The sequence below is a fragment of the Bidens hawaiensis genome, unplaced genomic scaffold (assembly GCF_021521415.1).
Source record: "Bidens hawaiensis isolate Kalapana, Puna unplaced genomic scaffold, B.hawaiensis_p1.1 tig00049627_1, whole genome shotgun sequence".
Lineage (NCBI taxonomy): Eukaryota > Viridiplantae > Streptophyta > Magnoliopsida > Asterales > Asteraceae > Bidens > Bidens hawaiensis.
Genome location: NW_027498871.1, coordinates 2,784 through 20,556, shown reverse-complemented (window position 1 = coordinate 20,556; position 17,773 = coordinate 2,784). Strand labels below are relative to the sequence as shown.

Below are 17,773 nucleotides of genomic sequence, written 5' to 3'. Positions count from 1 at the left end.
TTGAGACATGAATTTGGTCACATCAATTTTGCTATTTTGGTTTCGTTATGTTGGTGAATTTTGAAGAATTTGAAATGGAGAAAATAGCGTTTTCATTCAACATGGAGCCCAAAGAATTTGTATTAAAATCTTCATCAACTATTTCGGGAAATTTGTTCAAACAACACTGGGCAACTTTTGGCAAAGATTTTTCAGAAAGCTTTTGAAACGTATTGAATCTCTTTGTCGTATTTATAAAACTTGTGGTATTGTCCCATCCATTTCACAAAAGCCACTCGCCCTCATTATGTAAATACGTTAATTATACATGTTTAATACGATATTTACATAGTTCAAAGATGATGTTGATGACTTGATTATAATCAAGAAATGAAGAAAAGTTAGTTTTAGGTTTTTTTATTTTTTTTATAGTAGTTTTTAGGTATTTTTTTAGAAAGATTTAAAACTGGAAAAAACAAAACCAAATTAGACGATTTTCGAAAATTGATAACTTAAAAGCTTTAGTTCTTGATTTGTTTTAGCCAAAACCAAATTTTTATTTTTCTACCAAAAATTTCCACACTCAAATAACAAAACCGAAAACTAGGGGTGCCAATGAGCCAAGCCGCACGTGAGTTACTTGAGACCGGATTGTGAAAAACTCGATTGAATCGAACTTAATTGAGCCCGAACCCGAGCTTGAGCCTAAAAGGAAACTCGTTTAATCCAGTTCGCAAGCCTATACAAGCATGCCAAATATATATATAATTTTAATATATATATATATATATATATATTTATATAACAATTATTAATTGGTATATATAACTGCTATGAATATTTACTATTTTTTTATATTATACATTAAACTAAAATTGTAAAAAATGTATAAAAATAATTAATCAATAGTAAGCAAGCTGAGCTTAAGTTTGAAAATTTATTCACGAATCGAGGTCTAATTTTGAAAATAGAGCTCGAAACGAAACGAGACGAGCTCGGGCTTGGTGCTGCTACCCGAAACCGAAATTGAAACCAAACCCGAACTCAAACCTAAACACAAGCTTCAATTTAAGCCAAAACCGACGCAAACCGAACTGTCACGCACGCACGCACGGGTACATACCAAAGACGCTGCTACAAGTATCTTTTCTTTTCTCTTGTCCTCTCTGCCACACCATAAACCCTCTGCTCCTCATAATCTCTGATCGCATTCACACCCATGGTCAGTACAACATTCAAATCCACTCATTACATTACATTACATTACACACACGTAGTATTATTATACAATTGTTTGTTTTATCAGGATCAACAACAAGAACAGCAAGGTCCGTCAATTGAAGAGTGTTTGAAGCTACTGAAAGGCGACCGAGACGAACAACGCCTCGCGGGTCTTCTTCTCGCCACCAAGTTCTGCAAAAACGATGATTTCCAATCCATTCTTAGGGTTTACGATGCCCTCGGCAACACCTTCCTTGACCGCCTGCTCCGAACCGGTAATCGATAGACTAAAAGCCCCAACTTTTGAAATTAAGAGCCCTAGTTTAGTGAATTAGTTGCTGCACTTTGATGGTTTGTCATAATTATCTGAATTTGCTCTTTAGATGCTATTTTTAGGGTCATTTGGAGTGCTCAAGATCGGCTTAGTCTCGACTTGTATATTATTTATTAATTGTTTACTAATATTTATAGAATTACGCCTGTCTTTTTATATATTTTATCTATATTTTTATATATAATACAATAAATACTTTTCATCTTTATTTTTCATAATTTATATATGATAATAATAATCCTAAAAATATAATTTTTAATATATCAAATAACAGTTAAATAAATAATAGGCTCGTTTGGGCTCGGGCTGATTGATTAAACAAGCTTATTTTTAAGCCCGAGCTTGTTTAAACTCTGCTCGATTCAATATTTTAACGAACCGATATCGACTCACTCACGAGCGGCTCGGCCTGTTTAGACTGCTAATTTGGACACATGACTATATAATTCAGTTTTGAATGTTTTGGAGTTTATTTGTTAGTTCTCACATATTCATTTTAGTTTGTTAAATTGCCGGATGTAAGTGAGAATCATGTAAACAATTTGAAGGATTCTATGTTTTAGTTTGAAATTATTTCTGTTTCTTAGGAAAAGGTGTATTGACTCGTTGATTTTTATTTTGTTTTATTCATTTGATATTCATTTATAGTTTTTTGTGTGTTTTTGGTAGGGATGGGTAAAGGAAGCACAACTGAGAATAGTCATAATAACCAGGATGCATACTTACAGTTATCGGTATCTATTTTGGCTGCATTCTGTCGGGTTTCTAGTATTGCTTCTTCAGATGATATGGCCAACAAGATTCCACTCATACCGGAAGTTCTTTCTAAACAGTAAGCATTTATAATTATATATGACTAAACAATATTCTTTTTTATAAAATTATATATATTTCTGAATCTACAGATTAGGACTGCCACTAGTTGAAGAATGCTTTGAGTTCTTATACTTGGTGTCAACAGCCCACAGTAACGGGGTTCAAATCTTTTACAAGTCTGGTGGAATGACCGTTTTAGCCTCTCAGATGCCAAATATACCAGATGGTATTTAACTATTTTTCATTTAAATTATTGCCAAAGTTTTCAATTTTAACTTCAAGGTTTGAATATAATATTTTTGAAACTTGTTTAGGTTCCCATACCATGGAACTAGCGATTAAACTCGTTCAGTTGACCATAAGTCAACTTTCTCTCGACACAATTATAAAAGAGTATTGTTCAGATCTTTCATCAGTGGTAAGCTTATAAGTTATTTTATTTAAGTAATATCGTTGTTTTTTAAATTATTGAAATATTCATGTCTTGTTGTTGCAGGTTACAGTATTAGCAAAACAGTTTGCCTTGTCACACAATGCTTTAAAATTTGAGACACTTCATCTTCTATCAATGATCCTAAATTCACTGTATGCGGTATGCATATTTTATACTAAAGTTATTAAAATTATTATATTGGTTTCATTATTTCATATCATCACTTGCAGAAGATGTAACCTAAAAAGGTACTTTGTTAGGCACCTGTGCATGAAACTCTTGGTACACTGAGCAATAAAAGTTGGACAAGTTATGTGCGTGTAGGTGTTGTTGCCGTTTTGCAAAACCGTGTTGGTAAGTTTTAAGGTTATTGTATGCTTAATTAATCTCTTACAATATTATTAATCTATGAAATTTATATTCAGCACCAAATCAAAGGCTGGAAGCTCTTATGTTGGCTGAGTCTGTTATGCGTATTGCTGGTGAACGGTGGCTTGTTGAGCAAGCAAACTTATCAGGTATTCAAGATTCTATTCCAGCTGACAGGTATGTGGGCCGTGTTATTTCTTTTCAGGTCAGCAAGTGCTCTTCTTTACCCGGTTTTATTGTTTTGCCAGGTGTACATTGCTTGTTCTAGAAACGTCTAGGGTGGAAATTGCGGTTCTTCTTAATGATTTGGCGTATTTAAGATACGAGTCTAAAGAAGCACTAGATGCTGAAACTGTTATCTTAAAGCAAAGAAATCTTGCCATTGCATTTTCATTGGTGGAAAAGATAGTTAAATTGATAGCAAGTATTGCTGAAGATGAAGGTATGCATTTTTACTTCAACTAGCCTAAATTTTGTAGAATTATATTAATTAATATTAAAAATGTGATTTCTTTTATTATTTATAGGTAATATCATTAGTGAGAAAATGTTCATGAAGATCATCAATGGGCTTAACGAGACAATCGGTGTGGTCCTAGAGTATCTTCGAGATGCCAAGGTATAAATGTTAATATTATTTCACATATTCAAGGTTGTGTAGCATTTATATATGAATCATTGTTACTTTTTTGGAGGTAGTAGAAATGAGAATGCTACGTTGGATGTGTGGGCACACAAGGCTAGACAGAATAAGAAACGTTGTGCTTCGCGAGAGATTAGGGGTGGCGAACATAGCAGACAAGATAAGAGAGTGGAGATTGAGATGGTTTGGACATGTAAAGAGAAGACAGACGACGAATCCTGTTAGATCCGTAGAAAACATTACTATAGAGGGGAGGAGGGGTAGAGGACGACCGAAATTGACTTGGGATGAGAGGATTAGGCATGATTTGATAGACCTAAACCTCTCCGAGGACATGGTTGAGGATAGGAATTCGTGGAGAAGTAGAATTAAAGTTAAGGATTTTTAGAGAGAATTGAATACCTTAGGGCTTAGACTTAACTTATTTAGGTCACATACCATAATGGTATTTCCCTTACATATTTTATTATTATTATTATTATTAGCTTTTATATTGCGGTTAAACTGTGACCTTATTATTAATATTATTATAATTAGTAGTAGTTTTTTATATAACTGTTAAACTTTGATTTCCTTTTTTTTGCTTCATACACATGTTCTTAGAGCCGAGGGTCTCTCTGGAAGCCACCTCTTTATTCCTTTGGATAGAGGTACGGTGTGCCTACATCCCACCCTCCCCAGACCCTACCTATAGCTCTGCTGTCGGTGGGATTTTACTGGGTATGATTGATTGATTGATTGATATATTGTTACTTTTTTGCAGGATCATGGACAATATAAAGGGAATGATTTTCTGGCTTCAGTAAGGATAGTTGGAAGGTAATCCTCATGTCAATATTGTATATATTTTATTGTATAGTTATATCACTATTTTATATAGTTTCTTTTAATAAAAAAAATATTTTGCAGTTACCTTGCCGAGACTGCGTCTGCATGCAATGACAAAGTTATGGAGCTTTTAGGGTACATGGTTTCGGTTCAAGGTGAAGATGAACAGAGGTTTGTCTATTTCTATTTCTATTTCTATTTCTCATTTATTTAATTAGTTATCTTATTTATTCAATTTTGAAGTAATTTAAATTTAAATTTCATAAATGTGATTTGGCAATTTCAGCCCCTTTTCTTCAATTTGCTTCTTGCTGCCATTGGTATGCCAAATAACAATGGAGGTTAATGGATGTCAGCTTATTGTCTCTTCTGGTGCATATAAAGCAGTAAGTTATTATTTTAAATGCATTATTGTAAATATAAGATGTTTCTTAAGTCACATGATGAAATATAGCATATGATTGTTACTGATTCATCCAAAATTAAATATTGATTGAACTTGAAGGTTGTAGAATGCCTAATTAAGCTGCTTTCGGAAGATACCGGTACAATGGAGGATAACGGTCCGATTTTCTTGGCTTGTGATACAATTTTGAATCTTCTTTTAAAGGTATGTTAATTTCCAGCATGGCAATATATCAAGTTATCGTTTTAAATGCTATTTTAGTTGATTATTATGTTTTCCTTTTATCCTATCAGAAAGAGCAAATTCGGGTACCCTTGGATGATTCTTGTTTTATCAGACTATTGGGTGCAATGTCATCATGGGCAGGTATTAGTTATTATTATATATATAGTGTCTTTTATTTCTTTTTATTTTGTGATTTGATGTTGATTAATATGTGGTTGATCAGATGATGCAGTTGACTGGTCTTGTACCATGATGGCTTCAAGCATATGCAGTTTGATATTAGATTCCACATCGGAAACCGGTCTTCAAAGCAATCCACATTTTAATAATGATAATTTAATCGGTTTATGTCGCCTCATGAAGCGAAGTTTGGCCACGTTTGGTAAAGTTAGTTGTTTAAATATTTCTTATATCATGAATATTATTGTTGTTATATATGAACAATATTATGGTAAGAATTAGTTATGAATGGTTTTCTAATTTAATTTTTCAGCATACGGAGTCTGAGGCGGATCTTCATCAAATAGTCATCTCAGGTATGCGAAATCATTATTACTGAGTTGTGAGTGTAATAAACATTTTTAAGTGAACAATTTGAAGTTAGTTATATGTTTGTTTGGCTGTGTAGGATACTCGAGGTGGGCTGATCGGTATCCTCATATTAAAGCAGCTGTTGAAGGGAGGTAGTCAAGAAATATATTTGTAGAGTTGACACATTTGGTGTGTTACTTTGAAGATGGATGTTGTGTTATTACAGACCTTCATTACAGATTTTGATGTAAGATATATTCTTGTTTTGGTTAAAGAGAATCTTTAGTCTCACAGATTTTCAAATTCACTAGATATTTTACAAAGATAAATTTAAGGTTCGGTTTAACCATTTTTGGGGACTAGAGTGAATTCTAAAATTTAGGTTTTCGCCCGTGGAAGACAACTAAGAAGTTAAAATACCTTGAAAACAACTTGAATTCACAAACACTTAATATGAAAAACATACATGAAAGTAGCAGGTATTGAAAGTTCAATTACATGGAAACATCTTAAACTAATCATCAATAACATTAGTATCTACTAAAATGATGAACCACTCAAGATTGCTGAATGCTGACCACAGTCATTTAAACTGGATTGCTTATTTTTCCTTCACATACATAATCATGTAAAATAATCCCAAACGCTCAAAAATAGTCGATTGATTGTTTCAATTTGTAATAATCCTTAAATAAAGGAGATGAGTTAGAAGAGGCTATTGTATAAGAGGGGAGAAAGTCATCACTTGTCCCCCGGATCAAAAAAGTGTGAAACTGAACGGGAGGCAACAGGAAAATTCCCCGATTTGCTTGAAAAGACAACCCCTAGAACGGTACTGGATTTCTATCGGCTTTTCATGACCCCAACTCTGTCTCCTCTACATAGGTTGCCAAAGTGTCAGCCTTCATCTTTATCTTTTAGAATATATCTAAGTTAATTAAATTTTAGCTTTGTTTACAATCTTACAAATTGTTTCTAGTTTTTGCAACTTTTCAACTCTTTTTATACTTTCTATATAATTCAAGTTTTAAACTAATTACATATCTTTTTATTTTCCTAAACCTTGACTACTACCATATTCATTACACATGAAAACTGATCCCAAAAACAGAGAATCAACAATGCAGGCATGGATTATACATGTACATTCAAGAAGCGATTTAAAACAACAAAAAAAGAATGTGAAAAAGGAACCGCCAATTATTAATTGAGATAACGCCTGCAATTACTAGAATTGCAAGAACACAATATCTTTTTACCTTCATCTTCATTGTTAAAATGGTAGTCATATGTTATCTCTTCTCCTGGATATATGTCCCTTTCAGCAAAGAACACAACCTGCATTTCATTTTCACAATCATTTATTTTCAATGCAATAACATAAAACCACATTAATAATAATTACCATATATTTGGATTTGAATTATTTAAATTTGGAATGTTAAAATTTTTACCTTCTTTTCACCCCGCACCGTCACCACTTTAGCAACACAATTTGGCTAATTATGAAGACATGGTAATAAGTGATTAGTAAACAAAGCATTTGTTAAACTGAATATGTAACAAAATAATAGTTTGATATGAATAAGATAGTTTTACCTGGCACGAATGGTTTACAAACCGAGCAATTCCACCTTTGCGAGTTGCATCGATTATATGTTCTTTATCAATTCTGAAAAAAAGTAACAAGCGCTTTTATATTGCAATTGCTTTCCAGATTGATACTCATGTTCTCTTCTATCAGCAACACGCAGCCCCACAATTTCACCAACATATTCTACAACCTGTGATTCAAATAATAATTATTACTATAAGTTTTGTAAATATTTCATTTATTGACTAATGATTATACCATTGCACTCTGCGAAATGAACAATGATGTATACAGACCAAGAGCATGGATTCCTGATCTGTATACAACCAAATGCTTCCAACCTTTTGAATGTTTATACCGAGCATATTCTTTCTGCAAATACACACAAGATGGGATTTTCCAAAGTCAGAAGTTCGTGAACCGTTAGGCGGGAAGGTCATTTATGCTCTGCTTATTTAATAAATGAATGAACATGAACCAAACCTTTTGTTTATTTCGTTAAGCGAACAAACATGAACCCATCTCGTTCGTTCATTTATTTTCGTGAATGTTCGTTTGTCGCTTTATGTTCATTTAATTACATTCAGTTGTGTTTGTCTGTTTCTATTCATTTATGTTCTTTAATTTAAGTCCGTTCAACTATGTTCACTTATATATCCATTTAAAAGTTGTAGGACACCTTTAGGACCGTTAAAAGTTTTAGGACCGTTACAATTTAAAAGTTTTTCCGCCCTGCTTGCGATGCGCGCATATAATGTATATATGTGTGAACCCTCGGGTGGGCAAAAGTGAAATTGCACTAAGTTTGACGTTATTTTACTAGTGCCGTGAAAATAACGTTAAAAGTGGCGGAAGGTTAATCAGGCATCATGCGGTGGCGTTGATAGCCGAAAGACAAGGGTAAATGCACCAATCGGCGGTGTCCCGATGGTTGAGTGTTATGTGCCTTATGTCCAAGGCTTGGTGCAAAACTACTATCGAGTCGGGGGTCTCACCGAAAGCAGTCTCTCTATTCCTAAAGGGTAGAGGTAAGGCTATCTACATCTTACCCTCCTCAGACCCTACCATAGCTTTGCTATTGGTGGGATATACTGAGTACGATGATGATGATGATGATTACGACGACGACAATTTAGTCTAGTACTCTAGTTTTAATAACTTTCTAGTGTTGTCACAATGTCACCGTTACTTTTATTTGGTTTTATCTCGGTCATGTTTGTTCATATATGCTCAGTTAGGTTCATTCATCTACGTTCATGAACAGTTCATTTATACTGTTAACAAATGAGCACACCCATTTTCTTAACGAACAAACACAAACATGTCCCGTCCGGTTCATTTACAACCCTATCTCAAAAAAGTTAATAACGTATTAAACATACCCGGAAATCAGATTCTACATCTTGAACTGGTTGTGGCATTTTATGAAGCCGTTTTTTAGATAAAAGTTGCCGGTTTATATAATTCCAAGCGTCTACTTGCTCTTGCTGAACCATGCATCCATCACCACCATTAAGGTTTTGTTGGTTATCATGCCTAAACCCTTCTCGTTTCCGTCCCTTATAACCCTAATCCACATAAAAAAACAAAAAAACTATTAGATATATAAAAAACACTGGTTCCCAGATATAACCATTATTACTATTATTAGTAGTAGTAGACAGACCTCGGTTCGAGCACATGTTTCTCTTTCAGGAAGACACACAATTTGCATACTCTCAGAGTTAGTCTTACGCTTACAGCAATCATCTTTGGTTGCATGAAGCTCACATCTTCCATAAAAACCAACCATGTCATTGTCAGCTCCTTCAACCTCACTTTGCAGTAAACCCTATTTCCAAACCAACAATCATATTAACATTTACTTGAGTGAGTCAACTCAGTTTATATTTTATCTCTGGCGGGTCAAACGGGCAGGAGATTAAGACCTTTTTATGGGCACACCATGGATGGAAGTGAACCGCACAGTTTTTAACTCTACACCTTATGCAACAACCACCGCGACGCTCACACATTGAACAAACCTACAAGTTAAATAAAATCTATTAACACTTGGTATAATTTAAATTCATGGAAAATGAAATTAGTTGAATAAATTCAGTTTAACGTCTAACCACATTTTCTTGGGGAAAGCAAGCACCAGACACATCAAAAGCACTCATGGTGTCTACATTTGGGCATCGTGTGCCAGGTGTCCAAAGTCCACAAACCATATGTACCCACTGTTTCACAGTAGGATCAAAAGTTCCTAATGTAACACTATTTATTACCACTTTGTCATTCGCGGGATAAGATGAATTCTTGACCATAGTATCACACACTGAAGATGTCCTTATATGTTTACATATAATACTTTGAGTCTCCTGTGATTCTGCAACATTCCATGCATTCAAAAGGCTTCTCACAATACTGTTATTATGAAGAGCCCGAGTCATGACCCCACCTTCATAACCACATAGAACACATGCCTGAATGCCAATAAAACCACAATTAATATGTTTCATAAGTTAAACTTGCAGAATGTTTAGCATACACGTGTGTGCACACACAATCAATTAGTCAATTAGACATGAATTGGCCATCAATTTCAAATTGAACGAATTCTTACCATATTAGTAGCATTTTCTCTGCACGGTCTACAATACCAATCGTTTTTTGGAACTTTTGGAATTCCGTAACAAGCCTGATGCACCTGCACAATACCATATAAAAGTTTCTCATAATCTACATAGGTGGTACTTTAATCAAAGTATACAAATACTGAAGGGCATACCTTAATCAAGCATCGGTTGCACTCCAACAAGCTATTTAATTCATCATTGTTTAAGCTTCCACAAACATTGCAGAATTTATCCACATCTGGAGTTGACTTGCATGTTGACTCTTTAGGGGATCTAAACCATAGGCCATTGATCTTATCATACAGTTTTTTTAGACAAAAGTAACTAATGTACAGGTAGTTCAAATCCAAATATAACTACTTACCTGGATACGTTTTCTACTCCACAGAGATTATTACTATTTCCATCATTCTTCAAGTTATCTTGAGACGCTGAAGCTATGTTCTCCGGAATTGTAGCAAAACCAGAATCTTTTTCTGATGATATCATAGGAGCAAAAGAATAAGGTTATGTTTGGACCAAATGTATACCTCTGTAACAGACCCGAAAAGTATTTTAAGAAAAATGAAGTTAAACATTAGTGTCCTATATTAGTTAGAAATAATATACCTTCTGTAATTAACTCATATAGGCTACGCCTGCGAATCTTCTTACTTTTTCGTCTTTTTTTGGTGCCAAAATCACTATCTTAAGATTCCGTTGTATCATCATCACTGTATACTTCAGATTCTTTTCCAATGTAGCACATATCCTCTTTAAAACTAGAATATCTATCTGTTCGTCGATCTGCTTCTCTGATGATAGATTTCTTTAATATTTTTACTGGTGATTTCTTCACAAATTCATCTGTGACAGGGGAGCATCTTTTGGAAGTTTTAATAATCTTTTTAAGAGAAAATATCTTTGCTGGTTTAGATGTATCACCATTTGAGATAATACCATACTTTCCACATACTAGTGGCCTAGTGAATCTTTTACAAGATAACTCTTGTTTCCAAACACTTTTTGTTTTCGAAAAATCCAAATCAATCCTTAGCTTTTTTGCACGTAATGATTCTGGAATTTCAAGAATATCATCATGTTCATAACCCCTTTTTTGAGTCCTACATGGAAGTTCCTTTTTATGTTTATCAAGTCTATGTACTTCTTCAAGAGACTGAGAAGACTGCCCAGAATATCCAGTAGATATTGAAGAAGTAGGAGAGCCAGAGAATGATTTTCCAAGAATTTTGAATTTTGTTTCTCCTTTTCTTTTTCTCGGTTCAAAATCTTTATCAAATGTATTCATTGAAGCACTATTTTCATGCAAAGGGGCTTGATTATGTACTTTCTTTAATCTTAGAGAGTCTATACCCCTTAGCTCATCAACAAGACTACGGTTTGACCAACCAGGAACTGATTTTGACCGTGTTTCGTGTTTGGAATTGGTTTTCCGAGAAAATCCATCAAATCCAGTGTTACTACAATCATCTGAAGACCAATTTTTGGCACAGTCAGTGTTTTGTGCATCATCAGTGCATGAGTCTCCATTGCTGATTTTGACTGAAGCTTGGGTCAAAGCAGGAGCCGAACATTTAGATGATATATTAGACATGACCTGCTCTTTCATGCAGTCAACATTTTGAACAGGTTGGTCAACGCTTTTGACAACTACATCAGAAGTTTGGTCAATGGCATCAACTCTATCCTCTAAAACCTTAGCAGTTTCTGTTGGAATATCGTATGCCCGAGACACGTAATTAGGTTAATGTGGCTAGTTGTGTTTGATCCAAGTCGGGTCATACCCAATAACGAGTTAGACACACACCAATTATGTATTTGTTGAGGTATGATCTATAAAACAAATACAGAACACGACACATTCAGAAATCGGGTTTCTGAATAATTACTTGAAAGTGTTAAATAAATTAATTGGTTAATTTATTTATTCAAATAATTATTATTGGAATGATTATTTAACTATGTGTTCTTTTGTAAAAAGGTTTATAAAAGATGGGGTGTTTATATATTTATTTTATACTTTATAAAAAAAAAAAAAAAAAAAAAAAAAAAAATATATATAATAATTGGGGCCGGTTTTGGGTGGGCCCCACACCCCATGATTTGGTCAAGATCTTGTCATGCATTTGGTGAATGGTTGTGTGTAGTTTACTTGACTACTAACCTAACACCATGTTTTGTATTATGGTGTGTAATCATAAGTATGAAAGATCAAGATCATTATTTATATACTTTCAAGAAAACAAAACAACAACACAACTCTTCCTTTCTTTCTTTCTTTCTTGTTTACGGCAAAAAGAAAAAGGAAGGGCTCGGGTCTCGGGTTTTTCGTGTTCAAGCTTCCTAGCATAGCTCGGTGTGTGTTGGAGGCTCGGGGTATATTCCGTTTGAGGGTTTTTCTTTGAAAGTCTAGCATTCACATCATCATCTTCTTCAACCATCTACTAAACTCTTAAAGGGTTAAGAATGTAAGTGTTTACAAGCTTGATAGTTTAGCTTTTCCGTATCATTTGATCCTTGCTTCGGGTTTCTAGTAAATAGATTATTGGTAATCTTATAACATGAATAAACTAGGTTATTCATGAACATATACATATATAAACACATGGATACATATGTTTAGTTTGTAAATATCACGCTTCCGCCTTAATTGTGACTAGTTAAATGGTTAACTAAGCTTGTTAATTTCATAGAAACCCAACAAATGGCATCAAGAGCCGGGATACGGGAAACTAAGCTTCGGGTTCTCGGTTTTATTTTTTTTTTTCCCTTGAAAGATTTTATACAAAAAATTAACATGCATGATTTTTTTTTGTATTTAATCTTGTTATTGTTTTTGGCTTTGTTCAAAAAAAAAAAAATAATAAATAATAATAAAACCGAGTATATGGGCCGAAGCCCAATTCGGGTGAATTTGGTCCGAAGCCCACTTTTATATGGTTATTGGGCTAACCGGAAATTAAAGGGAAAAGCTATATGGGCCGAAGCCCATTTTTGGTTAAATGGGCCGAGCCCATGAGTTTTTTAATTGGGCCGAAGCCCATGTGTTTTGCACATGTGGGCCGAAGCCCATAATCACGTTATTGGGTCAAGCCCAAATTGGGTTGGGCTAGGCCCGATAAAGCCAAGGGGTTTTGGAACGGGTTCCTAAGACATAACGGGTTATGTTTGTTAATACTAGACCGAGCCGTAGACCAAGTGGATGTTTGTTTGTGGTTGATGTTGTGATTGTAGTTAATTATTCAAGTTTCGGTTTGTAATAATTAATTAGGGGCAATTTTGTAATTTTGTAATTATTTATTCATATGGGTATGTAATAAATAGGTTATTTGTAATATCTTTATTTTATAGAAAAATGTATTAGGACATTTGTTTTGTAAAATAAAGAAGATTGCAAAATTGGAAGTTTGGGCCTAATTGGGCCGGGTATGGTGATAATGGGTCTCACAAGCCCATTAAGGGATTCAAGCCCAAAAGGACCTAAGCCCACCAATTGAGCCCAAATGGAAGCTTATGGAAGCTAAGGCCCAAGTTCAAGCCCAATGGATCACAACGGGGTTGAAGAAGATGCTCGAAGCATTTGGATGCGGGATCGAGTGGGAGCTACAACATCCATGTGTCATGTGTCCCTTAGGATTGGACCTAAGACACACACTTGTTTCGGCTAACAAGTGTGGTCTAATTTAGTGGCTCGTGTCTAGTATAATTGTGTATGCTTGTTAATTGATTGTTTGATTGTGTGGTTGTTAGATATTAGGGTATCAACTTCGTCACATAGAATTAATTAACAAAGCATAAAACGGGTTCTAATAATTATCGGTAATTACGTGACACATAGTTTAATAAAATGGATTTATTAACTAGCCGTCTCACGCCCATAATAAAATGGCTTTATTATAAATTAGAATTTTGAAAAATGGTTTCAAAATATCGTGTTACTAAATGCATGTTAGAACATGATTTAAAGTTTTACAACTAGAATTATTAAAACTAAAAATTCCCTTTTTTAAAATTAAGGATAATAAGTTAAAACACCATCCTTTTGTATAACGCTTAACATATTAGTAAGCTCTTAGTGGGAAAAAGGTCACCTAACCGCGCAGAGTAAATTAATATGTTGAGGTAATATTGGCATATAAATGGGAAAAAGGTCACCTAACCGTTTGTATGTTAATATTACAAGTTGATACAAGTAGGACGACTTAAATTAGAACCATGTGAAGAGGGTCACCCAAGCATGGGGTCTAATAGGTGTTGATGGGATAAACATGCCGACACGAAATATGATTTCGAACCGGTCCCATAAACTCTAGAAGTTGCAAAAGGGTTTGCAATTGTTATGAATAACTACCTTGATAAACCGACAATGGGAAAAAGGTCACCTAACCGGAGTCGGGTTTATCGTTGGATTCTAGATTTTAATTATTAATTATATTTGGTATATATAAAAAGGGTATTAATAATTAAAAGGTAAAACACTAAAATGAACTTAATTAAAATTCTGCAGATGGCCGCACACGTCGACGACAACATAATCCCTAACGTCCAAAACGTATCTCTCCGATCTATTCTCGCTAAAGACCGTCTTAACCACAATAACTTTTCGGATTGGTTCCGAAATTTAAGGATTGTTCTAAAACAAGAAAAATTATATCATGTTTTGGAAACACCTATCCCCGAAGAACCGGAAGAGGGAAGTGAGGTCGAATATATGAATTGGGTCAAACTCACGGAAGATTCCATTCAAGTGTCATGCCTCATGTTGGCGACTATGGTTCCCGAAATCCAAAAGGATTTCGAAAACCATAATGCGTACGACATGATTACTCAACTTAAGGAAATGTTCCTTAAGCAATCAAGAGTTGAAAGGTTCGAAACGGTTCGAGCCTTGCATGCATGTAGAATGGATGATAATCAACCAGTTTCAACTTATGTACTTAAGATGAAAAGTTACATTGATCGCCTCGCCAAGCTCAATTGTCCCATCTCAAAAGAGTTAGCAACGGATTTGATCCTTAACTCTTTGTCGAAAAGGTTCGACACTTTCGTATTAAATTATAACATGAACGGGTGGGACAAAACCATTGGAGAACTTCACTCAATGCTTAAAACAGCCGAGGCGAGCATGGGCAAAAGGGTTTTACCCATGTTTGCGATCAATGAAGGTAGATCCAAGAATCGATCTCAACCCAATCTTAAGGCTAAGGTAGCCAAAAGAAAGGGTCCTCCTGTGCATCTTAAGGGTAAGGGCAAATCACCGGTTATGGCAAAGAAACAAAAGGTTATGGAACCGAGGGGTCATAAGGATGATCCTTGTTTTGGTTGTGGGGAGACCGGACACTGGAAACGCAATTGCCCAGTCTACCTAAAAGAGCTAAAAGACAAGAGGAATGCGGCGCATACCTCGGGTAATGTCTTTATGATTAATGTTGAGCTAAATCTTATTTCTTCTAACACATGGGTATTGGATACCGGATGTGGAACTCATATTTGCAATTGGTTGCAGGGGTTCAAAAAGAATGAAGACTTAAAGAAGGGCGAAGTGAATCTTTTCATGGGCAACGGTGCAAGGGTGCACGTGGTCGCTAGAGGAGACTTCACTTTATCGCTTCCAAGTGGTTTGGAAGTTATTTTGAGAAATGTTTTGTATGCTCCTAGTTTGACTAGGAACATTATTTCTGTGCACCTTCTTAGACAATGTAATTTTGACTTTAAATTTGTGAGATCAGAAATGCATGTATCATCTAATGGTATCTTTTATTTTAAAGCTGTACCAAACAACGGTATTTATGAATTGGTTCATGATAATACCTTAAATAGCTCATTATATCAAACTTCTACTAAAAGACTCAAAAAGGATTTGAGTGATTCCTACATTTGGCATTGTCGCCTTGGACACATAAACAAGAATCGTATAAATACTCTCCAAAAGAAAGGTCTTTTGAAAACAAACGAGTTAGGTTCGTTTGATGAGTGTGAATCTTGTATTCAAGGCAAGATGACCAAAGAGCCTTTCAAAGGTACAAATGAAAGGGCTAAGGATTTGTTAGGTATCATACATACGGATGTATGCGGACCTTTCAAGCCAACTAGTAGGAATAGTGAAAGGTACTTCATTACCTTTACCGACGATTTTAGTCGATATGGGTATGTTTATCTAATGAAACACAAACATGAAGCCTTTGAAATGTTCAAAGAATTTCAAAATGAAGTACAAAATCAGCTCGACCGAACAATCAAGGTACTCCGCTCCGATAGAGGAGGCGAATACCTAAGTGATGCTTTTCAAAGTCATCTTAGAGATTGTGGAATTATTTCACAGCTCACTCCTCCTGGAACTCCTCAACATAACGGAGTATCCGAGAGGAGGAATCGAACACTGTTGGACATGGTTCGATCAATGATGGCACGAAGCTCACTACCGCCATCATTTTGGGGATATGCGCTACTCACAGCGGCTCGTATTTTGAATATGGCCCCGACCAAAAAGGTGGATCGAATACCCTATGAAGTGTGGCATGGAAAGGTTCCATCCTTTTCATATTTAAGGGTATGGGGATGCATAGTTTATGTTAAACGTGACACCCCAAATAAACTTGAGGCTCGATCCATCAGGTGTATCTTCATAGGATACCCAAAGGATGATATAGGATATATATTCTATGATCCTAGTGAACAAAAAGTGTTTGTTTCACGCAAAGGATACTTCTTAGAAACTAGGTTCCTTATGGAAGGACCTAGTGAAAAGAGAGTGGAACTTGAAGAGGTTCAAGAATCACTGGATGATACACAGTTGGTCGATACTAGCTTTCAACACGAGGATGTTGAAGATGATCAAATGGTTGATCATACACACGTTGCTCGCAGATCTAATAGGATTAGTCGACCTCCCAAGAAATATGGATTTCTTGTGGATGATTGCTACTTGGTCGATTCGGATGAACCGATCTCCTACAAAGATGCTATGTCACAACCTGATTGTGACAAGTGGCTTGAAGCCATGAGCGCCGAGATGCAATCCATGCACGATAATCAAGTTTGGGAATTGGTTGATCGTCCACTTAACTCCAAACTGGTTGGATGTAAGTGGGTCTTCAAAAGGAAGACCGATATGCATGGAAATTTAGATACTTACAAAGCACGACTTGTAGCAAAAGGTTTCACGCAAACTCAAGGGATTGATTATGATGAAACCTTCTCGCCGGTCGCGATGCTTAAGTCGATTAGGATATTATTTGCCATTGCAGCTCATTTTGATTATGAGATATGGCAAATGGATGTCAAGACCGCTTTTCTAAATGGATATCTTGAGGAAGATGTCCATATGGTTCAGCCTGAAGGTTTTGTCGATCCATCTAATCCTGATAAAGTTTGTAAGTTAAAGAAATCAATCTACGGGTTGAAACAAGCATCACGGATGTGGAATCATCGTTTTAATGAAGAAATCAAAGCGTTTGGTTTCGTCCAAAACGGTGATGAGGCGTGTGTGTATAAATGGGCTAGTGGGAGTATAATCATTTTCCTTATTTTGTATGTCGATGATATACTTTTATTTGGAAATGATATACCAAGTATGGAAAACGTTAAAGCGTGGTTAAGTAGTCGTTTCTCAATTAAGGATCTTGGAGAAGCGACATATATCTTGGGAATAAAGGTCTATAGGGATAGACAAAGGAAATTGATCGGACTAAATCAAAGTGCGTACATTGATAAAATCCTGAAAAGGTTCAGGATGGAAAACTCTAAGAAAGGTTTGGTACCTATTCCTAGAGG

General features: G+C 35.3%; 1 protein-coding gene and 1 pseudogene across 2 annotated transcripts; one reads left to right on the top strand and one right to left on the bottom strand.

The window, feature by feature from the left end:
* The first annotated feature begins 1,088 nt into the window (after window positions 1-1,088).
* On the top strand, window positions 1,089-6,084 carry LOC143598081 (uncharacterized). The gene is made up of 18 exons (XM_077076397.1): window positions 1,089-1,205; window positions 1,299-1,475; window positions 2,204-2,366; window positions 2,440-2,576; window positions 2,665-2,768; window positions 2,847-2,942; window positions 3,044-3,137; window positions 3,209-3,329; window positions 3,401-3,594; window positions 3,680-3,771; window positions 4,559-4,614; window positions 4,705-4,794; window positions 4,910-5,009; window positions 5,129-5,233; window positions 5,323-5,395; window positions 5,478-5,641; window positions 5,748-5,790; window positions 5,883-6,084. Exons 1-18 carry the CDS (start codon window positions 1,199-1,201, stop codon window positions 5,939-5,941), a joined length of 1,875 nt encoding a protein of 624 aa, XP_076932512.1. The 5' UTR covers window positions 1,089-1,198; the 3' UTR covers window positions 5,942-6,084.
* Window positions 6,085-6,897: 813 nt separating this feature from the next.
* Window positions 6,898-12,174, bottom strand: LOC143598085 (uncharacterized; annotated as a pseudogene). The gene is made up of 14 exons (XR_013147046.1): window positions 12,165-12,174; window positions 10,763-11,707; window positions 10,610-10,687; window positions 10,365-10,476; window positions 10,153-10,273; window positions 9,988-10,071; window positions 9,494-9,847; window positions 9,308-9,403; window positions 9,046-9,210; window positions 8,762-8,947; window positions 7,638-7,751; window positions 7,385-7,569; window positions 7,240-7,284; window positions 6,898-7,123 (listed from the first exon to the last, which is right to left on the bottom strand). The product of XR_013147046.1 is annotated as an uncharacterized LOC143598085 (transcript).
* Between the last annotated feature and the right edge of the window lie 5,599 nt (window positions 12,175-17,773).